Here is a 25,107-nt window from a genome sequence, read left to right as displayed (position 1 = left end):
TGTATGTCATACAAAGACAGTACACAGACAGTTAGTCTCCTTCAGTCTTCATTCTATACTTTGGCTTCCATTTGCTTGTTGGGCTCAATCTCCTTAAAACACCAACATAAATACAAGACTGCATCCTTTACTCTCATTAACGGCAGTGATGTGCTGTGGTTAATTTGGGCCCATCTCTGGGGCAGGCTGTAAGTTTCATCCAGTATAATTGAATGGAGAACTATCTTGTGTCATTTTTATGTTTGAGAAGTGTATAAAACGAAACCACTTGCAGAGTGCGGCAGGGAGAGGAACATCTGCACCGACATATTCAGCTGCTATATGGTATGAATTTAACCTGATAATGCTTCAAAACAAAAGTATCTGTTTGAAATTACAACAACTCTTGAAAAATATTTACCAACACCTTGAAAGGAAGAGTTTGTGAAAATATTGACGTTCTGATGTATCTCATCTTCCTGCAAATTCCTGCAACAATACTCACTTTTGAATCCGGAGTCACGAGCAGCTCTGTATAGGTACAGAGACGTCGCTACAGAACCCTATCAGATCTGGGATCAAATGCATCCAGCCCTTCCCATCCTTGACTGATGGGGGAGTCTGTTGAATCTGCCCCTGGGTCTGTTGTTAGGGCTGCTTCCTGTCCTGCTCCTGGGTTTCTATGACTGTCATGTGACAGAAACCAATTGCACTTATTTTTTTTGTTGTCTTCTCCATGTATATTTTCTACTGCAGAGACCACTGCTGATTGGTCAGAAATAATAAGTCTTGTTTATTTCGACTGCCTTTTTCATATTGTACAATAGTAGCAGACTGTAGTCTCCCCTCCCACCTCTCCCTCTCTCCTCCCCCACTCTGCTGCACACCCCTGCCTCTCCTCCTCTTCTCCTCCTCTCTCCTCCCCCTCTGCTGCACACCCCTGCCTCTTCTCCTCCTCTCTCCTCCCCCTCTGCTGCACACCCCTGCCTCTTCTCCTCCTCTCTCCTCCCCCTCTGCTGCACACCTCTGCCTCTCCTCCTCTTCTCCTCCTCTCTCCTCCCCCTCTGCTGCACACCCCTGCCTCTCCTCCTCTCTCCTCCCCCTCTGCTGCACACCCCTGCCTCTCCTCTCTCCTCCCCCTCTGCTGCACACCCCTGCCTCTCCTCCTCTCTCCTCCCCCTCTGCTGCACACCCCTGCCTCTCCTCTCTCCTCCCCCTCTGCTGCACACCCCTGCCTCTCCTCTCCTTCCAGCCTTTCCTTCGCTGTCTTCCTCTCTTCTCTCACTGCATCTTTTTGTGGTATTATTCTTCAGACTACTTTTTTTAAACAATAATGGAAAAAGGAAATCTTTTAATAAATTACACATTTTGTGAAAAACAAAAATACAGATTGGGCTAGTTTATTTCTCCCTGTGAGTGTGTGAATGTGTGTTGCGTGTCTGTTGAGTGAATGCGTGTGTGTGTGTGTAGTCTGATTATGAGAGGATGTGTGTACAGTTAAGGGGAACGTCTCTCCCTAAACAGATGTGACTCCACGGGGGGCAGATTAGAGGCTGTACATTTGGAGTGTGAGTGAATGTGGAGGGTCGGGGGGGGCAGGGTGAGGAAAGGGGGGAGGTGGGTGTGTCACCCTGAGCCTCAGTAATCTGGGTGGAGGAGGAGGGGGGTGGGGCGCTGGCCCATCCATCCCCCTCCCAGCTGCTCCATCTCACCCACACACACGTGCATTTGGATTGGTTGTTTGTTTGTCGACCACACATCACTGCCATGAGCCTCATTCCTCCATGTGTGCTACACATGTGTATCAGTCGGCACTCGTGATGTGAAAGAGTCCTATCTTGTTGTGAGTGTGAGGTCGTGGGTCGTGTTGAGCTGGGCCTGGATTAGCCTGGAAGCTCTAGAGAGGGAGGGGGTTGGGATTTTAGCTGCTCTGATCAACATCAGAGGAAGTTCAATCAAAAACGTCTATTCATAAATAACCACGGCAACGCTCAGTGTGGAAGGAGGGAGGATGTACCGGGAGCCTAACCTGAATACCCCCCCAGTCTGAGTCTGTTCCCTGCTGGATGCCTCTCCTGGACAGCGGCAGTGTGGGCAACAGTGACCCTGTGATCTGTAGCCTTCTCAGATCCCTCAGACTGTACGTGAGGATCAGTGAAGGAGGGTTAGAAAGCCTCTGATCCACGCAGCGCTCCCTCGACGACACCGTCAGAGCAAAGCTCCCTGCTTCCTTTGGTTAACCACAAAAAAGCTAATTAAATCTCTTTATTTCACCCTTAATTTTGTTCACACGTTTTAAAATGTACCACTGGAAATACTGCAGCAAAGCTGCAAAGAAAGATCTAGGAGCACGTAGAATCTGAGTGTCTGACACTAGTTTTGAAATTGTATTCCACGTTCCACCCTAGGAGCCCATCCCAGCAGGTAGCAGGGGGAATGTGTAGGGAGACAGAGAGTTTGGAAGGGTGTGGTTTTGATTCTTTGTTACTGAAGCAGGATAAAACTCTCCCTTAACCCTTGTGTTATCTTCGGGTCGTTCTGACCCATCAGTCATTGTGACCCACCGTCGTATTGCGACAACTTTACCGCATACAAAAACAGTATGTAACCGTTGGGCTGTCTCAGACCCCCCACATTGCCAAGGTTAAAAGAAAATTATTTTTATTTGTTTTTGTATTGGGTAAAATTGGGTAAACACAACGATGGTTCGTTATGAACCTTTGGGTCATGTGACCCGAAGGCAGCACGAGGGTTAAGGAGGATCTCTTACGCACAGACACACACACACAGACACACACACAAAGACACACACACAGACACACACACAAATCACGTGCAACACCACCCCCCCTCCACACACAAACAGCACACACTCAATCTGACACACTGACTGGCTGATTCTGTGATGGGCCTGTGTCTGACACACTGACTGGCTGATTCTGTGACAGGCCTGTGTCTGACACACTGACTGGCTGATTCTGTGACAGGCCTGTGTCTGACACACTGACTGGCTGATTCTGTGACGGGCCTGTGTCTGACACACTGACTGGCTGATTCTGTGACGGGCCTGTGTCTGACACACTGACTGGCTGATTCTGTGACGGGCCTGTGTCTGACACACTGACTGTACTACGTAACAACAAAGACCGCCTCCCTCCCCCTCGACCCCCCCTTGTATCCATGCAGTTTTTAGAAGCGTGCAGCCCTCCCCCTCTCCTCCCAAGGATAGACACCAGGGCCCCGAGGAGGAGGATGTGTGGAGGGCGACAACAAGACACAACATGACCTCACACTCACATTTTGGGAAGTAGAAATGAAACATGGGTTGTTTCAAAAAAATGTTTCTGTTAATTTTACTTTCTTTGTTGTATTTTATTTGACCTTAATCACATATCACTATCTTAGACTTCACTGTTGTTTAAAATTACATAATGGTTAATTAATTTTGTATATATACACATACACAATGCCAGAAAGCTGTAAATACATTGGTATTTCATTACTTAGTGCTAAGCCATGAGCACAAATGCAAACACGTATTACTGGAGCATGTGTGTGCATCCATCAGCCTGCACGAAATACTCTCACCGTCATTTCAATCCCTGAGTTTGTGGTTTTCTTCTTTTCGATCAGTACTTCCAAACTCATTGCTAATTGTTGTCTATTCCCATCTGCTAGGGTGACAGTTTGTGTCCCTTTTCTGTGTGTGTGTGTGTGTGTGTGTGTGTGTGTGGGGGGGGGGGGGTCAGGGAGGGAATGAGACAGTGATGTGCTTACTCACTTATTCTACAACTCCCCCTGCCCTTCTGCATGCGTGCACACACACAACACACAAATACACTTTTCTTACTCATCTATGTCCCCAAGGCTTAAATGCTGACTGGTTTCAAAACAACCTTCATCTACAATATAAATGTTCAGTCTAAGCTGTGCCGAAAACAAGAACGAATAGTGCAGTGGCTTACTGGAATGGGGGACCTTGGTGGGGTGGGAAGGCTGTTCTCCCCACAGCCCCCCTGATTGTGATGTCATCAGCAGGGGACCCAGTAAAGGTAGGTGAGCCACATTTTCAAGGACACACGTGTGGGATATTTGGGACAGAACCGTGCTACAGGCTAATAACATCCCCATCAGATCCCCTGGCCTGAATACAGCATCCTGAGCCTGTTCATAGGGCAGCCATCTTACATGGCCACTCAATTATTAAAGGAGAGGGGGAGGGGGGATGGGGGAAGTGACATAAAGAGAGTAAATTAGAAAGGGAGACCCAGGAAAGGGAGGATGAGGACAGAAGGGGGTTGTGACAAGAAGACAGGTGGTAAGGAGAGGAGAGAATGAGGAAAAAGAGAAGAGAGGCAGGTGGAGGAACAAGGGGTGGAGGAGGATGAAAGAGAGGCAGGTGGAGGGGCAAGGGGTGGAGAAGGGTGAAAGAGAGGCAGGTGGAGGGGCAAGGGGGTGGAGGGGCAAGGGGGTGGAGGAGGATGAAAGAGAGGCAGGTGGAGGGGCAAGGGGGATGGAGGGGCAAGGGGGGTGGAGTGTGACTACGGTTCAGAATGTAAATTGATTTTTTGCATGTGCTCTGACACACACACACACACACCGGCTATTTCTTGGTGGGGAATAAAGGCCGGTCCCATGGTACTGGAACTGTTTGGGTTGATTTACCGCCCCTACCAGACAACCAGATCTGGGTCAGCATGATGAAACACCACCTTATCTGATGAATGAAAGAGTACCACTCTATCTGTGTGTATTAGGTAACACAGATTCAAGACAGAATGTGTAAAATTGCACAACATGTGTCAAGCCAAACACATTTTCACATCGACAAATGTCACAATAAGAAATTAACTGACTGCTAGTGCATCTAAAAACAGAATAACCCATTTCTTTCATGTAAACCTTTGCAAATAAAATAAAACAAAACACTCAACGGTAATTTTCCTGAGTAAATCCCAACGAAAAGTGTATTGCTTGGAATCCCTTTAAAAAGAATGCTGTGTTTAATGCTCACACATTCCAAACAGTGCCATGCACTCTGTGTTGCGGAATGAATAAGCCATTGTGTGTGTGTGTGCTTGTGTGTGTGTGCTTGTGTGTGTGTGTGCGTTTGTAGTAATGTCATATTGAGATGATCTTACATAACTGAGAGCAAATGAGAACCCACCCAGCATGTGAGGTGTCACGGCAACAAGGAAGATGGGGGGTGGGGAGGGGGGGGGGGGTTATGATCAAGTGGGTTGAGGATGGGGTGGGGACAGCAGTGATGTGGGACAGACTTGGGGGAGAGAGACTGAGGAAGAGAGAGAAGGGGAGAGAAGGAGAAGGGGAGAGAGGGAGTGGGAGAGATCAAGTGAGCATTACTGGTTTGAATACCAGAATCAGAAAGAGGAGCATCCTTTTTTCATGAAAAAACCCCCATTGATATTGAACAGAGAGAGAGAGACAGAGTGAGAGAGAGGGAGGGGGCAGAGCAGGAGGGGGGGGGGGGGGGTTGCAGCATGTAATCTGGTTGACTGGGGTAGCCCTGGGCACCCTGCGGCCCTCCAACCACATTACTCCAACCACACCATCATGACCCAAATCATGCTGAGGAAAGAAAGAAAGAAAAAAGGAACTCCAAGAGATCTCTCCCGTTTCCAGAATTGTTTTGTTGAGAAAGACATGTTACATTACATTATCCATAGGGAACAAATATGACAGACCAATTATTTATCTGTTAACATTAACGACTAAACAACCAAGATTTTGGCCTGTTTGACTATTTATTTCTGTTATCATCAACTGTAAATACAGGTCCAAGCAGGAGTCCCTATGCACACAATCAGTTGACTTTGCCGAGCCAATAAATGTAGTTTTGAATACTCTTGTAGTGCTTTGATTTTGGGAAAGAGGGCAGCATAGTTTTGGGGATTTCTAATAGAATGAAGAAGCCAAGCACTTCTCGTTCCGGGTCGCTGTTCTAAACGTCGTGCGAACGCCGCAAGTGAGAAAGTTTTACATTTGATGCACAGAGCAAACTTGTGTCGTTACACGTTTTCGGACATTCTGTTTTTTTACCACAAGTTGCGAAGAAAGGAGTTGCTAGGTGAGTGTCTGATTTATACAATTATTCTTGTTTCGTTTTGTTAGGTAGCTATAGCTAGCTTAGCTCCCACGCTAATCAGCAACAATGCTAGCTCTAGCTAGTTAGCGTTAGTTAGCGAGGTAGGTTGTATACAGTCGGCTTATTTAGCTCGAGGGGTGCATCATGTTAAATTTATAATCTATTCTGACTTCCTGCTTCTGAAACCTGCTTGAAGCTGTTTTCCCAAAGTCGTTAGCTACAGTAACTATCTTGGGATCCTTAAAGACGTTAATATGTAATCACGATGTTGCTATCTAGACTAGCTAGCTTGCTAACGCAGTGCTAGCAGACAACACTTCTCTGGTTAGTAGGTTAGAAGTTTGAGCCACACTAGCTTGCTAGCTACGAACAGCTAGCTTGTCAACAACATGGAATTTAGCTGAAAGTTTCTCCACTCGCTATGAAACTTGGCTTATGTGGTTATGGCACGATTTACTATATAACGGGGATTGCGTTGGAAAAGCACGTTGTAAAACTGAACAAGATGGCAAACTATCGCTTCCACTGAAGCCTTCTCTGTTGTTGTTGTGCGCCGCAGATGTCGCTTCCCAAGCGGGAGGTGGAGGAGCTCCGGCCATGGGTGGAGCGGACCGTGAAGAAGGTGTTGGGTTTCTCGGAGCCCACCGTGGTCACTGCGGCGCTGCACTGCGTAGGAAAGGGCCTGGATAAGAGGAAAACCACAGGTTAGTCCGAGAACTTATGGGTGAGACCCAAAAAATGAAGACACTATAAAGACACTTTATTTTTTGTATATATATATATATATATATATATATATTTTTTTTTTACACTGAACTATCCTCCACCTCTAGATCAGCTGAGGCCATTCCTGGACGAGTCGGCGGGTGGTTTTGTGGAGAGGCTGTTCGAAGCGTTGGAGGAGAGCCGCATCGCTCGTGGCAACAAGGGAGCGGGAGAAAGGAACCGGAAAAGAGACCTAAAGGTTGACATATGCCCTTGTGCTTGTTACATGCATGTAATGGATGGTGGTGTCAGACCCAGGGCCCTAACACAGCCGGGCGGGGGTGTGTGGCAGGATGTGTTTGGGGACGAGGTGGAGGTGACGGTTGGTCGAGAGGTGGCTGAGGTGGTGGAGGGAGCGCCCGTCAAGAGGAAACGCGTTCCTCGTTTTGAGGAGGTGGAGGAGCCAGAGGTCATACCTGGACCCCCTGCAGAGAGCCCGGGCATGCTCACCAAGATGCAGGTACTCACACCGACCCAGCAGGCCCACACCTGGGCAGACGTCTGCCTATCAGGGGTTTGAGGGTGGAGGGTGTTGTGTGGTTGTTGTTGTTTACTTACTGTTCTGTGTCTGTGTCTCTCCTTTTTTAGATCAAACAGATGATGGAGGCAGCTACCAAACAGATAGAGGAGAGGAAAAAGCAGCTCAGCTTCTCTGGTCCCGTCCCAAACTCACCGGTACTGGAGACGTCTTCTATTCTCACCACCTGCTTTTTCCCTTTCAGTGAGCAACTCTTAACCATCTAACCGTGCTGTTATTGTTCCCTTCCTCAGAGACTGCCCTTGCCCTCGCCCCAGACAGACCTCCCAGCCTCGCGCCTGCTCTCCGCTCCCTCCGCCCCTTCCTCTGGTGCCTCCCAGTCCATCCCCCCCTCCCAGGCGGCCACGTTCATGAACGACGCCATCGAGAAGGCGCGCAAGGCTGCGGAGCTGCAGGCCCGGATCCAATCCCAGCTGGTGATGAAGCCGGGCATCCTGGGAGCCCTGGGCAGCACGGGACCTCATAACCTGGTGGCGCTCGCCAACCTGCACGCCATGGGCATCGCTCCTCCGTGAGTTGGGCTTCCTGTGCCCAACACGTCTCCAGGCAGATGAGAACCTGTGGGAAATGTGCTGCAGCTCAAAGACACTCATTTAACCTGAGCTGGGTGTGTTCTGTGGGTTTGCGTAGGAAGGTGGAGGTTAAGGAGGTGAACAAGCCCACCCCGCTCATCCTGGACGAGCTGGGCCGAACGGTGGACGCCAGCGGCAAGGAGGTGGAGCTCACACACCGCATGCCGACTCTTAAAGGTACAGACACACGCACACTCTTCCTCTTAAAGGTACAGACACACGCACACTCTTCCTCTTAAAGGTACAGACACACGCACACTCTTCCTCTTAAAGGTACAGACACACGCACACTCTTCCTCTTAAAGGTACAGACACACGCACACTCTTCCTCTTAAAGGTACAGACACACGCACACTCTTCCTCTTAAAGGTACAGACACACGCACACTCTTCCTCTTAAAGTTACAGACACACGCATACTCTTCCTCTTAAAGTTACAGACACACGCATACTCTTCCTCTTAAAGTTACAGACACACGCATACTCTTCCTCTTAAAGGTACAGACACACGCACACTCTTCCTCTTAAAGTTACAGACACACGCATACTCTTCCTCTTAAAGGTACAGACACACGCATACTCTTCCTCTTAAAGGTACAGACACACGCATACTCTTCCTCTTAAAGGTACAGACACACGCATACTCTTCCTCTTAAAGGTACTGACACATGCACAATCTTCCCTCCGGCCCTCCTCCTAGCACCATCCCACCCTCCACTTAGAGAGCTGCCACTTCAGTTTTCACCATCCGGGCTTGTTTGTTTTCGTAGCCAACATCCGAGCGGTAAAAAGGGAGCAGTTCCGTCAGCAGCTGAAGGAGAAGCCGGGAGACGACCTGGAGTCCACCTCCTACTTTGACCAGAGGGTCACACTGACCCCAGCCCAGCGACCCCGCAAGGGCTTCAAGTTCCACGAGCAGGGTCGCTTTGAGAAGATCGCCCAGAGGATCCGAACCAAGGTATGGAGTCCCGAATCCAGAAATCGCACTGTTATTTCTTACTGTCTCCCTCTCTGTCTCTTTCTCTCTCTGTCTCTCTTCCTCTGTCATATATGGATCAGGGTTTTGATGATGACAGGATCATGGTTCTGACACCCCTCTGTCTGTCCCCCCCCCTCCTCTCTGTCCCCCTCCTCTCTGTCCCCCCCCCTCCTCTCTGTCCCCCCCCTCCTCTCTGTCCCCCCCCCCTCTGTCTGTCCCCCCCCTCTGTCTGTCCCCCCCCCTCCTCTCTGTCCCCCCCCCTCCTCTCTGTCCCCCCCCCTCTGTCTGTCCCCCCCCCTCCTCTCTGTCTGTCCCCCCCCCTCCTCTCTGTCTGTCCCCCCCCCTCCTCTCTGTCTGTCCCCCCCCCTCCTCTCTGTCCCCCCAGGCTCAGTTGGAGAAACTGCAGACAGAGATCGCTCAGGCTGCTAAGAAGACTGGCATCCAGGCGTCCACCAAGCTGGCTCTCATCGCCCCCAAGAAGGAGCTTGGCGATGGGGAGGTGCCCAGCATCGAGTGGTGGGACTCCTACATCCTTCCCTCCAACATAGACTTGTAAGACACGACGCCTGGCTTCCTTCACAGCCGTACACAGTGAATCACATCCTCACTGTTTTATGCAGAGTTATTAGAATGTTTGTTAATACAGATTTTTGTAATTGACTGTTTTGGTTCCCAGGTTATCTCTCAGATCCAAAGAGATATCGTTTGTCAACATGGAGTTGTTCGGGGTCACCAACCTGGTGGAGCACCCTGCTCAGATCAGCCCCCCAGGTACACACCCACTTCCTGTCCACCCCTGCTCTCTTCCACTTCCTGTCCACCCCTGCTCTATTCCACTTCCTGTCCACCCCTGCTCTCTTCCACTTCCTGTCCACCCCTGCTCTTCTATTTCCTGCTGTCACATAAGCCATCTCCTCTTCTCAGTTGAGTCATACCGGCCCGTGATTAACGTAACAGTGGTGATGGTTTGTGTTCCCCCCAGTGGACACAGACAAGCCGGTGACCCTGGGAGTTTACCTGACCAAGAAGGAGCAGAAGAAGTTGAGGAGACAGACCCGCAGGGAGGCCCAGAAGGAGCTGCAGGAGAAGGTCCGCCTGGGCCTCATGCCCCCTCCAGAGCCCAAAGGTACAGAGAACACACACACATATACATATACACACACACTATCCCAATATAGGTTCACATGGTTTGTTTATGTGCTGGTATGTTATGCATTATGCCAACCTGTTAGTGTGGAACTATGTGAGCTAGTCTTGGTGCAGACCAGTGAATGTGCAGGCCAGTTTGTCTAACCCTGCCCCCCCCCCCCCCCCCATAGTGCGTATCTCCAACCTGATGAGAGTGTTGGGAACCGAGGCAGTGCAGGACCCCACGAAGGTGGAGGCCCACGTCAGAGCACAGATGGCCAAGAGACAGAAGTGAGTTACTCCTCCCCTCCTGCTCTCCACCCTGTTTCCTCCTGCTCTCCCACCCTGTTTCCTCCTGCTCTCCTCCCTCTCTCCTGCTCTCCACCCTGTTTCCTCCTGCTCTCCACCCTGTTTCCTCCTGCTCTCCACCCTGTTTCCTCCTGCTCTCCTCTCTCTCTCCTGCTCTCCACCAGGCCTGCCTGCCTGTCAGCACTCTCTCTTTCTGGATGTTTCTGATGTCGCCCCGTGATCAGCGTTCTCAAGCTGCTGCTCCCCCAGCCTCCCCCAGCCTCCCCCAGCCTCCCCCAGCCTCCCTCAGCTTCCCCCAGCCTCCCCCAGCCTCCCTCAGCCTCCCCCAGCCTCCCTCAGCCTCCCACAGCCTCGCCCAGCCTCCCTCAGCCTCCCTCAGCCTCCCACAGCCTCCCTCAGCCTCCCTCAGCCTCCCCCAGCCTCCCCCAGCCTCCCCCAGCCTCCCACAGCCTCCCACAGCCTCCCTCAGCCTCCCTTAGCCTCGCCCAGCCTCCCACAGCCTCGCCCAGCCTCCCTCACGCTGCGTGTCCTCTGTGTTCCCAGGGCTCACGAGGAGGCGAATGCGGCTCGTAAGCTCACAGCAGAGCAGAGGAAGGAGAAGAAGGTCAAGAAGCTCAAGGAGGATCTCACTCACGGGGTTCACATCGCTGTGTTCAGGTGTGTGTTGTTGTGTTCATGTGTGTGTCGCTGTGTGTGTGTACTCACAGGGTAAACCTCAGCGTACAGTTGAGTATATAAGCTATCACGTGTGACTCCGGCTCGTGTGTGTGTCTTCAGGATTCGTAACCTCCACAACCCCGCTAAGAAGTTCAAGGTGGAGGCCAACGCCAACCAGCTGTACCTGACGGGCACCGTGGTGCTGCACCGGGACGTCAACATCGTGGTGGTGGAGGGAGGTGAGAGGTCAACACGTACACAACTGTTTAGATGACAGCAACACACACTTCTCAGCTCCAGTTCCCTACCAAGCATCATCTCGTCGTGTAGAAGATTGGTTGTGAGGAACTGAGTGCTCTCGCCACAATAACGGATGTTGTTGTTTTTTATGGTCTCGCAGGTCCCAAAGCCCAGAAGAAGTTTAAAAGACTGATGCTTCACAGAATCAAGTGGCCGGAACACAACTCTAAGAGAGATGGTAGGAATGGTGTAAGGTGTGTGTGCTGTACATCCAACTCGGTCTACAGGTACTGGTGAGCTAAGTGTCCTTTCTCTCTTTCCTGCTGTTAGACCCAGATGCTGACGACGACACGAAGAGGAACAACAGATGCTCTCTGGTCTGGGAGGTGTGTGTGCACGCGCCCGTGTGTGTGTGTTCAGGCTATGTGTGTGTGTGTTCAGGCTATGTGTGTGTGTGTTCAGGCTATGTGTGTGTGTGTTCAGGCTATGTGTGTGTGTGTTCAGGCTATGTGTGTGTGTGTTCAGGCTATGTGTGTGTGTGTTCAGGCTATGTGTGTGTGTGTTCAGGCTATGTGTGTGTGTGTTCAGGCTATGTGTGTGTGTGTTCAGGCTATGTGTGTGTGTGTTCAGGCTATGTGTGTGTGTGTTCAGGCTATGTGTGTGTGTGTTCAGGCTATGTGTGTGTGTGTTCAGGCTATGTGTGTGTGTGTTCAGGCTATGTGTGTGTGTGTTCAGGCTATGTGTGTGTGTGTGTGTTCAGGCTATGTGTGTGTGTGTTCAGGCTATGTGTGTGTGTGTTCAGGCTATGTGTGTGTGTGTTCAGGCTATGTGTGTGTGTGTTCAGGCTGTGTGTGTGTGTGTTCAGGCTATGTGTGTGTGTGTGTTCAGGCTATGTGTGTGTGTGTGTTCAGGCTATGTGTGTGTGTGTGTTCAGGCTATGTGTGTGTGTGTGCGCTTCTGGATCCAGGGCTACCCCTCCAGAGGAGACGAGGAATTCCACGCAATTCAAACTTCTCAGTGGGATGTCTACTAGATCAACCTTGTGTCCACAAACCTTAGTTGAAAATTGTTGATAGTCAATTGTTGATAGTTTTCTTTTTTTTCTTCCTCTCTCCTCTCTCTCTCTCCTCCCTCTCCTCTCCTCTCCTCTCTCCTCTCCTCCCCTAGGGCACAGCTAAGGAGCGGAGTTTTGGAGAAGTGAAGTTCAAGCAGTGTCCCACAGAGAACATGGCCAGAGAACACTTTAAGAAACACGGAACCGAGCACTACTGGGACCAGGCCCTCAGCCAGAGTGTGTTGGAGAGCACAGACGACTGAAGAACGGGTCACAGGCTGAGGGTTCAGAGGTCAACCTGCCCCCTCCTTCATGCCCCACCCCAACGGCCAACTGCTTGTCCTTGTTGATTGACAGCTTTTTAACAGGTGGATTTTTAAAAAGCATGGAAATGGAAGATAACGTGTAGAGAGAGAGAGAGGGAGACTGGTGTGAATGTGAGGCTTGCAGTTCTCATCAAGAGTGACTGTCCAGTTGGTCGGTTGTCAGTATTTAGACTATCCAACAGATTACACTCTGTTAATAAGTAGCCTGCTTTTGCTTAATTTGAACACAGTTAAACTTCAGCGCTGGCTGACAGTCCTGTCGTATTGAAATGTTACTCTAGTGTACCTCACACAAAACATTTTCCAACCGGTGTTTCAAAGTCATGTTTTTCCCAAAATATATAATGTGTACGAATACAAATATTCTGCACTGTTCTGCTGAAATAACGGGTGAACTTGTTAGGATGAATCGTTTGCTCTTGGCCTCCCTGATGTAAATTAGTAACAACCACCTATTGTTGCGATCAACATTTTGATTTGTTCTTTTTCTTTTTTTTCGTTTACAGAAATGTTCTGTTCAGACTGCATATATTGTGTCAGGTGTGTTACTGTATAAGTGTACATAGGCTGGCGATGAAAACATACAGAACAATAAACTTTTGACCGGGAATTCAAATTGTTTACTTAACTTCTTTTGGTGTCTCACAAAAATATGACAAAGGGTTGTAGTAAAATGGTCTGTCACAGATATGTTATTCTCCCCAATGATAAAAACGGAATGCACCGTACAGAGTTTTTAAATCTACAGAACGTTTTTAATCATCAGATAAAGGGTAAATGTGGGGAAAGTGTCTGGGTCTTTCTGCTGACAAGTCTCCGACTATCAAATGAGAACCTAAGGGCAGCTTCATCCTAACTGCTGAGTCCCTGCACGGAGACGCGGTGCTCAAGCACAGCAAAGACGACTGGAAATATGGCGGCGGACTCTGAAGCTGCTAGCGGCCATGGCGCTCGCGGCTCCTCCGCCGGTTTGGAAGCTTCTTTGGACCGCCGATTTCAAGGAGTCTCTAACACTATGGAGTCAATACAAGGACTGTCTACTTGGTGCATTGAAAACAAAAAATACCACAGCCTTATCGTCCGATACTGGATGAAGTGGCTCAAGAAATGTGAGTAGTAGCCAACTAGCTAATCCACTCTAGCCAAATAGCTAGCTAGCTCTCGGTACATAGTAGGGAAGCTAGTACGTTTAGTCGACTTTGCCATCCGACGGTGCACTGGTCCGGAGCTAATTGTGTCATTGTGGGCATATATATCATTAATTATCTTATACAAGTAGTTTATGAATGACTGTAGCGAAATTACACTTATATTTTGTGTGCGGTTTAATTAGGGGTGCGTCGTAATGTCTCCTTAATTAAGTGTGTTTGTTACCGGTCATGTGGAGCGAACGTCGCATTGAGAATGAATTAAACCAATGTACCGTCCTGCTACTCAACGGTGCAGTCTAATTGCTGGAGTTGAACATTTTAAATGACATGGATTCAATGAAACGTTAAACATTTGTAATCCAATATTTATTTTCCATTCTGTAATTGTTTTATGTTATTATGAAGGCAATTTAGAATTCATGCAAGCAGGTAAACCATATAAAACAACGCATACGACTTTGAATGTTCGATACGATATCGTATTTGTACCAGGGACTAGTCTAGGCCACAAACGCTATTTGAACTGTGACTGGGCTGGGTGCCTCTGATATGCATTATCTCCCAATAGTCTCTATAAATTCTCAAACCTGTTTAATATTGCAATCCAACTTAAATCCACAAGTTTGCCAAATTAAGTCACAGTGAGCTAGGCTAGCTAGCTAGCTAGACCACAGTAAGGACGTTGAGATGGTAGGCTGCAGGCTAGCTGCTGTTTACCCCATGTCTTTGCCCTGTAGTTCTACTTGGTATCAGGTAGCACAGTTGCAGCCTTGCCATGCCTTTTCAGCTAATTTTATAATACGAGCAATGGCTTTTGATATGCAAAATAAAGTTAGTGCTTGTCTGATATTGCTCGACCATACATGCAGCTAAACTAACTACAATACTTTATTTTGTTGGTACAGCACCATGCCGAACATGTTTGAATTGAAGACGATGAATGAAATAAACTACGAGCTTGCTTGCTCAAGTCTATTTCTATCAATTTCCCAACTCTACAGCAACTCTACATATCTAGAGCATGACTTCACAAACACAAGTATCTGTGGAGGTACATTGATGGCACTTTGCAAGCTGTAGTAGTCAAACTACAAACTATGTCAGATCGCTGCAAATACTACTCTGTTTATGTTCATTTGAAGAACTACGTAGTATGACAAGAGTTTGACAAGAGATGATTCTTCGTACAGTGGCAGGGCCCGTAAATCTTATCCCGATCGTTGTAAATAACCACGTTGTCGATCTTATAGGTTGTTTAATTGGCTTTGGGGACCGTGTCGACATGTATTTATCCATAGCCAACTCGTGAGGTTCTATCTATGAATGCCTCTTGTTTTTACCCACACCACCAGCTCGTATTCAAACTGTTGTTGTTTGCAAGGCCAATGTGCATAATGTGGCATTGTTAAACACGGATATTATTAGCAGGCCAGGCTATGAGATCCGTTTCTGGTTTCCTCTGGTGCAAGGTTAGACCTGCTGTGTCATTTCAAGCTTTTGACATTGATCACAGCTGTAGAGAAGCTCACCTGTGGTTGAGTTATCTCTTAGCTACATTTGAAGTACACCTTTTACTTCGGAACTGTGTGGGGTCATGGTCTTACGTAACCCAAGCATAGCTGTCTTCATGTGTTTTGCTAACTCCATTGGCAGGGATTAGGAGTCTCCATGCACACTGTTGGTTACGTTGACAGGGGTATAGACTGTGACCTTTTGAATTGTGCTTTTCCTCAAAGCTTGATTGACAGACCCATTGCCTGCACTTTGTGTGTTAAGCTTCGTTCAGTGGACAAGCTACGTTTTTACATTACCGTGCACTTTTCAGCAGGGGAGCTTCTCATTTTTTTAAAACCTGATTTGCTGTTGTCTGTGTTATATCGCGGGGTTTCTAGTACAGTACACCATCACCAACCATGCCTGACGTGTTCACCATGAATTACACAAGTTGCTCGTGTTGATAGTTGCTGTGTGTTATCTCTCAGGTCCAGGTCTCAGGGTGGGATGGAGGAGAGGCGATGTTTACACCCTTAATGGGAGGATCACAAACTAGGTACATTTACATTTAGCAGACGCTCTTATCCAGAGCGACTTACAGTAAGTACTGGGACATTCCCCCCGAGGCAAGTAGGGTGAAGTGCCTTGCCATTTAGCACGGCCGGGAATCGAACGGGCAACCTTCTGATTAATAACCCGATTCCCTAACCGCTCAGCCATCTGACCCACATCATAGGTAATTGATGTAACTTTAGTTATTCAATCTTTAAAGTTTAAACCCTGCAGGTTTTACATTTTAAACACGGTCTGGTACTGTAGGAACTATGCACCTTCTACCCATCTTCGCTACAGAGCTGCTTGCATCAGAAGTTGGCCTTGTATAGTGTTGTTGAAGTTGGCTGAATCTGTCAAACCTGGTGTCCAGGCTTTAGGAACAGTAGTCTGTGGAAAATCTCAACACTTTGAAACAAATCTTGGTTCTTGAATAGATGTGTGATGACCAGAACATCTGTTGCAGCACGCTGGAGGGTGTGGGTTTGATGGAGGTGTCAGGGAGTGTCTGATCGCTTGATATGTATACAGACATGTGGACTTCCGAAGTTACATAGGTTTGTTTTGGTGTTCGAAATGAAGTCATTTTCAATCGAGACTGTGTTTAGTCCAGAACGTGTGTTTGGAACTGTTGGTTGCTGTTCTCCCAAGCTGTCTGCAGTTACGCAGGCCTGGCTTCAGACTGATTAGGCCTCTGTTCCCTCAGGACTCAAACACAAGCAGGCAGGCCTCTGCTCGTGTCTGAACTCTGTCCATGACTCTGAACTTCCTCCTCCTCGTCCTGACTTTAGCGGACACCAACCACCGCCTGAACCTCTTCTACCTTGCCAACGACGTCATCCAGAACTGCAAGAGGAAAAACGCCATAGTGTACCGACCTGCCTTCGCAGAGGTTCTCCCCAGAGCCGCCCTGCTGGTCACGTGAGTGCGCTGCACCCCCCACTCACTCACCCAAACTGAACGCACGCATCTGTCAACAGTAGCCATTCACTCATGTATTAAGGTGATAATTGCTGAGAAGTCGTCATGCCGTGACCTCTGACCGGTGACCTCTGACCTGTCAGGGATGTAAAGGTACGGAGGTCAGTGGAAAGGATCTTCACCATTTGGGAGGAGAGAAGCGTCTACCCCGAAGAGCTCATCTCCCTTCTGAAAACCACCCTGGCACGGAGGGAGAGAGACAAAGAGAAGGACAAGGAGAGAGAGAGGGAGAAAGAGAAAGTCAAAGAGAAAGAGACCACACCTGTACCAGGTAAATCCTCTCCGAGAGAGAGAAACTTGATCCTCATACTTGTCCTCTGCTCCATCTGGTCTGTTTCTCGTTCTTGTCTCGACACACAGATGTAGTTCAGCTCATGTATGTCTGCTTTGCCCTCAGCCTCAGCCAACCCCAAAGCTGCTCTCAAGTCCAAGATAGTGGCTGAGTTCACAGTAAGTAATTTTTTATCATCTATATAATAGTCACAGTGGTCTGGGATGCAGGTGATGTTTATTTTGAGGTGAAACGCTCAGCGATATCCCCTCTGTCCTCGTCACTGTTCCTCCCTCTCTTTACTCTGCCCCACCTTTACACAATGTCTCCTCCTCCAGCCTCAGTCGTTCATAGAGCAGCTGTGTGGCTACAAGCGTGTGGTGGCGGAGGAGGAGATGAAGGAGAAGCAGCTGACGGCTCTCAGGGTGGATGTCGGCAGCACCGAAGCCCTCAAGAGACTCAAAGGTCAGGAGGGGGTCACCGTGTCACACGCTCTGTCATCATGTCGCTCACACCTCCACACCTTCCTTCTGCATCCAGATTACCCTCCCTCTCTCTCTCACTCTCTCACCCTCTCACTCACTCCCTCTCTCTCACTCTCTCTCACTCACTCTCACTCTCTCACTCACTCCCTCTCTCTCACTCTCACTCTCACTCCCTCTCTCTCACTCACTCCTAAACCGTGTTTCTCTCTGAACCCAGACAAGGCAGAAGGAAACAAGTTTTCCAAGGACTTTGAAGACAGCAGCCTGAAGCTTCAGGAGTTTGTGAGCTTCCTGGAGACCCAGCTGAGCGCAGGGCCCCCTCTGTTGGAGGCTTTGGGAAACGCGGATGTCTTCTACGAGATGCAGTACAAAGAGGTCAAGATCGTGGCCAACGTGAGTACCTGCCGAAAACACACGAGTGCAGACGGTTTTCCGGTGGTTTCTCTCTGTGTCCTCCTCTGTCGGGTCCTCCTCTGTCGGGTCCTCCTCTGTCGGGTCCTCCTCTGTTGGGTCCTCCTCTGTCGGGTCCTCCTCTCAGGTGCCTCCTCTCAGGTGTCTCCTCTCAGGTGTCTCCCGTCCTCTCTCCGCAGGCTTACAACACCTTCGCCAACCGTGTGTCCAGCCTCAAGAGGAAGCTCGACGCCCTCAAGTCCACACTCCCCGGCTCCGAGGACTCCCCCGTCCCCTCGCCCTCCGAAGACGCCCCCTCGCCCACCGGCTCGGACTCCCCCTTCCTGGAGCTGGGGGCCGGCCGGGGGGGCAGCATGACCTTTGACCCCGAGCTGGACGGCCGGGCCATGGATGACGGAGAGCTGGGGAGAGCCGGGGACAACAGAGTCCTGGAGGACATGGAGCTGTCTGAGGAGGAGACGGACACCAGCATCATAGGTGAGCTGGGGGGTCGGAGCTGGGGGAAGGGGGTGGGGGGGTCGGGGGTGGAGGGGTGATCCTGCCAGGAGGTGGAGGGTGGAGGGGTCGGGGGTGGAGGGGTCTGGGGTGGAGGGGTGGAGGGGTCTGGGGTGGAGGGGTGGAGGGGTCTGGGGTGGAGGGGTGATCCTGCCAGGAGGTGGAGGGTCGGGGGTGGAGGGTCGGGGGTGGAGGGGTGATCCTGCCAGGAGGTGGAGGGTCGGGGGTGGAGGGGTCGGGGGTGGAGGGGTGGAGGGGTGGAGGGGTCTGGGGTGGAGGGGTGGAGGGGTCGGGGGTGGAGGGGTGGAGGGGTCGGGGGTGGAGGGGTCTGGGGTGGAGGGGTGGAGGGGTCTGGGGTGGAGGGGTGGAGGGGTCTGGGGTGGAGGGGTGATCCTGCCAGGAGGTGGAGGGTCGGGGGTGGAGGGTCGGGGGTGGAGGGGTGATCCTGCCAGGAGGTGGAGGGTCGGGGGTGGAGGGTCGGGGGTGGAGGGGTGATCCTGCCAGGAGGTGGAGGGTCGGGGGTGGAGGGTCGGGGGTGGAGGGTCGGGGGTGGAGGGGTGATGGGTCGGGGCTGGGGGGTGGAGGGGTGATCCTGCTGGGATGCTGTCCGGGCGGGGCTCAGGTTTCCTGGTTGTGAGCCAGACGTGTTTTCCTCCTCCAGCGTGATTTGAAGCGGCGCAGGACTGATGTGCAGCTCTAACTCTCTGTGTTGTTTCCAGCAGTGGAAAACAAGACAGACAAGACATCCTGCGCTTCCAAGACAACCAAGCCTGTCCAATCAGCAGCAGCTTCCAAACCCTCCCCTTCACCCACGCCCACCAAAACCCCCCCTGACCCTTTCTCCAAAAAGACGGGCCCCCCAGCCCCGGCCCCAGCCCCAGCCCCGGCCCCAGCCCCCACAGGGGCTGCTGCCCCCTCGGCTGGCCAGGGACTGGACCCTTCTCTGGGGGTGAACCTGGCCAATGTGGACCTGGGCAAGATCAGCTCCATACTGAGCTCCATCACGTCCGCCATGAAGAACACAGGTGTGTGTGTGTGTCATGGAGTTATATACAGTGTGTGTGTGTGTGCGTGTGTCATGGAGTTATATACAGTGTGTGTGTGTCATGGTGTTATATACAGTGTGTGTGTGTGTGTGTGTCATGGAGTTATATACAGTGTGTGTGTGTGTCATGGTGTTATATACAGTGTGTGTATGTGTGTGTGTGTCATGGAGTTATATACAGTGTGTGTGTGTGTCATGGTGTTATATACAGTGTGTGTGTGTGTGTGTGTGTGTCATGGAGTTATATACAGTGTGTGTGTGTGTGTGTCATGGAGTTATATACAGTGTGTGTGTGTGTGCGTGTGCGTGTGTGTGTGTGTGTCATGGAGTTATATACAGTGTGTGTGTGTGTGTCATGGAGTTATATACAGTGTGTGTGTGTGTGTGTCATGGAGTTATATACAGTGTGTGTGTGTGTCATGGTGTTATATACAGTGTGTGTGTGTGTGTGTGTGTGTGTCATGGAGTTATATACAGTGTGTGTGTGTGTGTGTGTGTCATGGAGTTATATACAGTGTGTGTGTGTGTCATGGTGTTATATACAGTGTGTGTGTGTGTCATGGAGTTATATACAGTGTGTGTGTGTGTGTCATGGAGTTATATACAGTGTGTGTGTGTGTGTCATGGAGTTATATACAGTGTGTGTGTGTGTGTGTCATGGAGTTATATACAGTGTGTGTGTGTCATGGTGTTATATAGTGTGTGTGTGTGTGTGTGTTATATAGTGTGTGTGTGCGTGTGTCATGGTGTTATACAGTGTGTGTGTCATGGTGTTATATAGTGTGTGTGTGTTATATAGTGTGTGTGTGTGTGTGTGTGTGTCATGGTGTTATACAGTGTGTGTGTCATGGTGTTATACAGTGTGTGTGTGTGTGTGTTCTGTCAAACGAACGTACAAATGAACAGAGAGTTAGAGATTGAGAATGGATGGATGGATAAGTCAGTGTTGTTGTTAAAACAGTGAGTTGACCCTGCCTCTCTCTCTCTCTGCCTTCCCAGCAGTGAGCCCTGTCTCTCGGCCTTCTCCCAGAACCCCCACCACCCCCTCTGGCCAATCATCTTCCTCCAAACCGGCCCCGCCCAGCCCCGCCCTGGCCAGCATCCTGTCTCGAGTAGACATCTCCCCTGAGGGCATCCTGAGCGCCCTGTCCAAGACCAGCACTCAGGGTGAGACACACACACACTGTCCAAGACCAGCACTCAGGGTGAGACACACACACACTGTCCAAGACCAGCACTCAGGGTGAGACACACACACACACACTGTCCAAGACCAGCACTCAGGGTGAGACACACACACACACACTGTCCAAGACCAGCACTCAGGGTGAGACACACACACACACACTGTCCAAGACCAGCACTCAGGGTGAGACACACACACACACACTGTCCAAGACCAGCACTCAGGGTGAGACACACACACACACACTGTCCAAGACCAGCACTCAGGGTGAGACACACACACACACACTGTCCAAGACCAGCACTCAGGGTGAGACACACACACACACACTGTCCAAGACCAGCACTCAGGGTGAGACACACACACACACACTGTCCAAGACCAGCACTCAGGGTGAGACACACACACACACACTGTCCAAGACCAGCACTCAGGGTGAGACACACACACACACTGTCCAAGACCAGCACTCAGGGTGAGACACACACACACACACTGTCCAAGACCAGCACTCAGGGTGAGACACACACACACACACTCTGTCACACCAAGGCCGTAGCCATGGAGTCAACATTGGGGGGGCCGAATTACAAATGTTCTGATCATTTGGGACAGCGTGCGTGGTTGCCTGTCGTAGCGTAGCACATTTATATTTTTATATCAATATATTGGGGGGGGGGGGAACATTTTGACCAGATTTTAATATTGGGGGGGGATATGTATCATGATTATGGCCTTGTGTCACACACACACACACACACACATTGAAGGGCGTGTCGTTATGAGAGAGCTGGGTGTGGGTAAATATACAATCTCAGGCACACATGGATATTGTATTTTGTTTGTCTTGTGAATTTGTGCGGCAGTATAAGAGTACTAAATGTTGAGAGATTTTGTTTTGTCTTTTTTTTAATTTATTGTTTTACATTTTAATTTATGCCTGAGATTGCAAGGATGTGGTTAATGGGCTTCTCTTGTTACTGTGTATATGCTGTAATTATCTCCCAAATCCTCTCTCTCTCTCTCTCTCTCTCTCTCTCTCTCTCTCTCTCTCTCTCTCTCTCTCTGTCTCTGTCTCTGTCTCTGTCTCTGTCTCTGTCTCTCTGAATACCCCTCTCTCTCCCCAGGTCTTTCATCTCTGCTTCAAAGTGTCACTGGAAACCCCCCCTCCTCCTCCGCCCCCCCCTCCCGCTCTTCCCCAGAATCCTCTTCAGCGAAGGCTCCACCCACTTCTAAACCCCCCCTGGGGAACAGCCTGAAACGAGAGACGGGGCGAACGAGGGACTGGGAGAAAGAGAGAGAGTGTAGTCCGCCCCCCCCTCCCCCCTCCGCCCCTGCTGCCTGCGTCTCTCCCCCCAGTTTAGAGTCTAAGATCAACAGCTTCCTCCAGGGGAACCCTGGCTTCAGCCTGGGGCTGGGGGACGGGAGCCCCCTCTTGGGGGGGGAGGGGGTGGACGGGACCCCCGTGAGAGACGAGACCGGGGGTACCCCCACCCAGGACGAGATCATGGACACCCTGGGGGGTGACCCTGGGGGTCACAACCTTTCACCCACAGCCTACCGCAGTGACCCCTGGGACGCCGTCATCACCCCCACAGGAAGCAGCAGTGACGGCAACTTCCTGTGCTCCTCCTCCTCCTCCTCCCAAGGACAGAGTTACGGAGGCGGGAAGAAGGTGCCTGCTGGGAAGAGCTCCGCCAAGACCAAGGAGGTGCAAGCGCTGAAGACCAGGAAGCTGTCCGGCAGTTCGTCTCTGTCCCTCGCTGAGTTGAAGGCTAAGAAGGAAGGGCATCCCCTCCAGGGGAGGTTCCACGCAGGCGAGCGAGCGTCCGGGGAGAGGAGAGCGTCCGCGGGCTCCCGCAAGGCCAGCAGCGGCTCCGAGGACGGAGGGCTGGGCGGACGCAGGGAGGAGAAGGGTCGAGGACGGCAGGGTGGGTCCCCGGGACGAGAGGGCGCGGAGGGGCAGTACCACCGCATAGAGACCCTGGTGTCCCCCTGCACAGAAGGAGCCCCCATCCACACACTGAACTACTCCAACCGTCTGCAGCCCGGGGAGCGCATCCAGACCGTGGAGAGCATCCGCGTGATTGGTCGAGGCATGCGGCACGGGGGCGGGGCAGGTGGGCGTCCCGGGGGTGGGATGTGGTATGAAGAAGGGAGTTACGTGGAGCCGCCTTCCCCCTCACACCCTCACGGCGCCCCCCCCCCTCTCAACGCCTCCCCCGACACGTGCCCCCCCATGCCCCCACCGCCTCCCCCTCACCTCCTCCCCCCTCATCCTCACACCCTCCTTGGCCATCCTCCCCCCCCACTCGGTCAACCCCCCACCCAGTTCCAGATGGGTTACCATGGGGACAACCCCCAGAACCATCCCGCTCACCTGCACCAGCATCCTCCCCCTCCCTCCCCCTTCTTCAGCTCTCCCCCTCCCCCCATCCCTCGCCCCCCTCCACCTCCCATGCCCCAAGCCCCGCCTCACAATCGTAACTTCCCAGGCCCCCCCTCTGCTGTCATGGTGGGTGGAGTTCTGGTCCCTGTAGACCGGCCCCTGCCCCTCCCTCCCCCCAGCCGGCCAGATGGGGCAGATCGTGGGGGTATTGGGGGTCCGCGGGGGGGTAAAGGTGGGCCCGTGCCCCTCATGTTATCTCTCCTTGGGGAACCTCCGAAGCTACCCCGCTCCGGTACGGTTAAAGAGCATTTCACCCCCCGTCATGCTCCCCCCCTGCATCGCCCGGGGGCCCCTGGGCCCCCCCCTCCCTTACTAGGAAGAGTGAAGGAAGGGCTCAACATAACTCCTCCATCTCCCACATCCTCCTCCACCCCTCCTCCCCCCTCCCCCTCAGGTGACACCATCCCTCCCCGCCCACAGGCCCCCTCTCTACAGAGGCCCCCTACGAGCCCCCCGGCTGTGCCCCGAAACCCCCGCCGCCCCTCCCCTCCGGTCTCCCTCCTGCGCCTGCCTAACCCCTCCCCTCGCCCCCCCATCCTTCCAGCCCCTATGAGCCAAAGACCCCTGCTGAGAGCTCGAGGCCCCCCCACCCACCCCAACCATGACCCCCACGTGTTCCGGGGGGGCAAGCGCCCTGGGCCCCCTTTCGGCCGAGGACAGGGGGCTCCCTTCCATCCCCCCAAAAGACCCTTCCTGCCCCCTCGCTACTGAAGTGTCACCCTCCCACTACAAGCTGGACAAAAGAGCCCACACCTTACTAGGCATCAGAGGCCGAGCTCGTGCAGCCCTCCTGGTATGAACCCAGCTAGTCACCCTCTCCTGCCCCAGACACACCTCCCTCCTTCCATTTAAGCTCAATGTAAATAGATGTTCAAACCTACATGTAAATTAGCCTTTTATCTCTTCACTCTACTGTACAGTACAAGCTTGTCAAACATGCAGTCCAACTCAAGTCTGCCCCCTCCACCCCTTCATCCCTCCCTCCCCCCCCCCCCAGGGTGTTCAGTTGAGAACAGGGAGATGAACTCGGAAGAAGACAACAAGCAGACAGTAACAAACAGCAGGTGGTTATTTTTATTCCAGTTCTTCTCTCTGCTTCTGTCTGATGTAAGATGTGAAAACTCATTCACAGTGTGTGTGTGTGTGTGTGTGTGTGTGTGTGTGTGTGTGTGTGTGTGTGTGTGTGTGTGTGTGTGTGTGTGTGTGTGTGTGTGAGAGAGAGAGACAGAGAGAGAGAGAGTAAGAGAGAGAGTGTAAGAGAGGAGGGGGGGAGAGAGAGAGAGAGGTGGGTGGGTGGGTGGGTGGGCGGTCTGGGAGTTATGAAGGGTCTGAAGTCATAAGCGGTAATGTAGTTATCAGAGTTTTGAGTTCCAAACCTCTTTACTTCCCTTAGCGTGTGTTCGCTCTTAATTCAATCATTCTCTTCTCAGTAGGTCTGGATTATCTTTAAGAGGTTTTGAATTGGAACGATCAGTTTACTGTTCCCCACCACACACCTCACAGATTGTATCATATTGTTGATAGTAACCTTCTTCCTCGTCATTTACAACTTTCCACTCTTCAGTCTATTTTTCATGTATATTATCTAAAGTTTAAAGATCTGCAGACTGAACCGAGTCGCTTGTGTTTTATTGCTTCAAGAACCTTTCGTTTTTTTTCCCAAGAGGACGATGATCATCTCATCTAGCTTGAGACTCAAACTGCAAAACAGTTCTTCCTCTGCTGAGTGAACTTTAGGTGTGTTGGTACAGATATTAAGGTGAAAACGAGTTGTGAAGAAACTCCCTAGTGAAAGCTGAGTCCTGTATGTAGGTTTGACTTTTCAACCTGCTGACTCCAGTTGGGTCACTGTGTGTACATTGACTTAAATAAAATCCAGAGTTTCAACCCAACGAGAGGAAGGTACCTTCTTGGAGAACGTCGCTGTCATTCATG

At 51.2% G+C, this 25,107-nt stretch overlaps 2 protein-coding genes across 5 annotated transcripts; both read left to right on the top strand.

Moving 5' to 3' along the window:
* Nucleotides 1-5,885: 5,885 nt before the first annotated feature.
* On the top strand, nucleotides 5,886-13,262 carry prpf3 (PRP3 pre-mRNA processing factor 3 homolog (yeast)). 2 transcript variants are annotated; one of them, XM_062465963.1, is made up of 17 exons: nucleotides 5,886-6,067; nucleotides 6,645-6,789; nucleotides 6,919-7,049; nucleotides 7,143-7,310; nucleotides 7,439-7,525; nucleotides 7,622-7,899; nucleotides 8,019-8,137; nucleotides 8,730-8,917; nucleotides 9,324-9,490; nucleotides 9,615-9,709; nucleotides 9,921-10,064; nucleotides 10,258-10,357; nucleotides 10,919-11,032; nucleotides 11,153-11,271; nucleotides 11,433-11,510; nucleotides 11,603-11,649; nucleotides 12,440-13,262. In XM_062465963.1, exons 2-17 carry the CDS (start codon nucleotides 6,645-6,647, stop codon nucleotides 12,587-12,589), a joined length of 2,130 nt encoding a protein of 709 aa, XP_062321947.1. In that variant the 5' UTR covers nucleotides 5,886-6,067; the 3' UTR covers nucleotides 12,590-13,262. The 2 variants fall into 2 exon arrangements, with proteins under 2 accessions (XP_062321947.1, XP_062321946.1); XM_062465962.1 differs by having other exon boundaries at nucleotides 5,888-6,067; nucleotides 11,603-11,658.
* Nucleotides 13,263-13,374: 112 nt separating this feature from the next.
* On the top strand, nucleotides 13,375-24,161 carry rprd2b (regulation of nuclear pre-mRNA domain containing 2b). 3 transcript variants are annotated; one of them, XM_062465961.1, is made up of 10 exons: nucleotides 13,375-13,761; nucleotides 16,641-16,770; nucleotides 16,914-17,101; nucleotides 17,228-17,280; nucleotides 17,440-17,566; nucleotides 17,804-17,979; nucleotides 18,177-18,474; nucleotides 19,215-19,517; nucleotides 20,537-20,704; nucleotides 21,851-24,161. In XM_062465961.1, exons 1-10 carry the CDS (start codon nucleotides 13,566-13,568, stop codon nucleotides 23,881-23,883), a joined length of 3,672 nt encoding a protein of 1,223 aa, XP_062321945.1. In that variant the 5' UTR covers nucleotides 13,375-13,565; the 3' UTR covers nucleotides 23,884-24,161. The 3 variants fall into 3 exon arrangements, with proteins under 3 accessions (XP_062321945.1, XP_062321944.1, XP_062321943.1); XM_062465960.1 differs by having other exon boundaries at nucleotides 19,212-19,517; nucleotides 20,540-20,704; XM_062465959.1 differs by having other exon boundaries at nucleotides 19,212-19,517.
* The last annotated feature ends 946 nt before the right edge of the window (nucleotides 24,162-25,107 follow it).

The sequence above is a fragment of the Osmerus eperlanus genome, chromosome 7, assembly GCF_963692335.1.
Source record: "Osmerus eperlanus chromosome 7, fOsmEpe2.1, whole genome shotgun sequence".
Classification (NCBI taxonomy): Eukaryota; Metazoa; Chordata; class Actinopteri; order Osmeriformes; family Osmeridae; genus Osmerus; species Osmerus eperlanus.
This window is presented reverse-complemented; position numbering and strand designations above follow the sequence as displayed.

Coding starts and splice junctions, on each gene's coding strand:
- rprd2b (XM_062465959.1), top strand. CDS start 13,566: ATGGCGGCGGACTCTGAAGCTGCTAGCGGCCATGGCGCTCGCGGCTCC. Junction 17,102..17,227: donor AGAGACCACACCTGTACCAG/GTAAATCCTCTC, acceptor CTTTGCCCTCAG/CCTCAGCCAACCCCAAAGCT. Junction 17,567..17,803: donor AGCCCTCAAGAGACTCAAAG/GTCAGGAGGGGG, acceptor CTCTGAACCCAG/ACAAGGCAGAAGGAAACAAG.
- prpf3 (XM_062465962.1), top strand. CDS start 6,645: ATGTCGCTTCCCAAGCGGGAGGTGGAGGAGCTCCGGCCATGGGTGGAG. Junction 8,138..8,729: donor CCGCATGCCGACTCTTAAAG/GTACAGACACAC, acceptor TTGTTTTCGTAG/CCAACATCCGAGCGGTAAAA. Junction 11,033..11,152: donor GTTCACATCGCTGTGTTCAG/GTGTGTGTTGTT, acceptor GTGTGTCTTCAG/GATTCGTAACCTCCACAACC.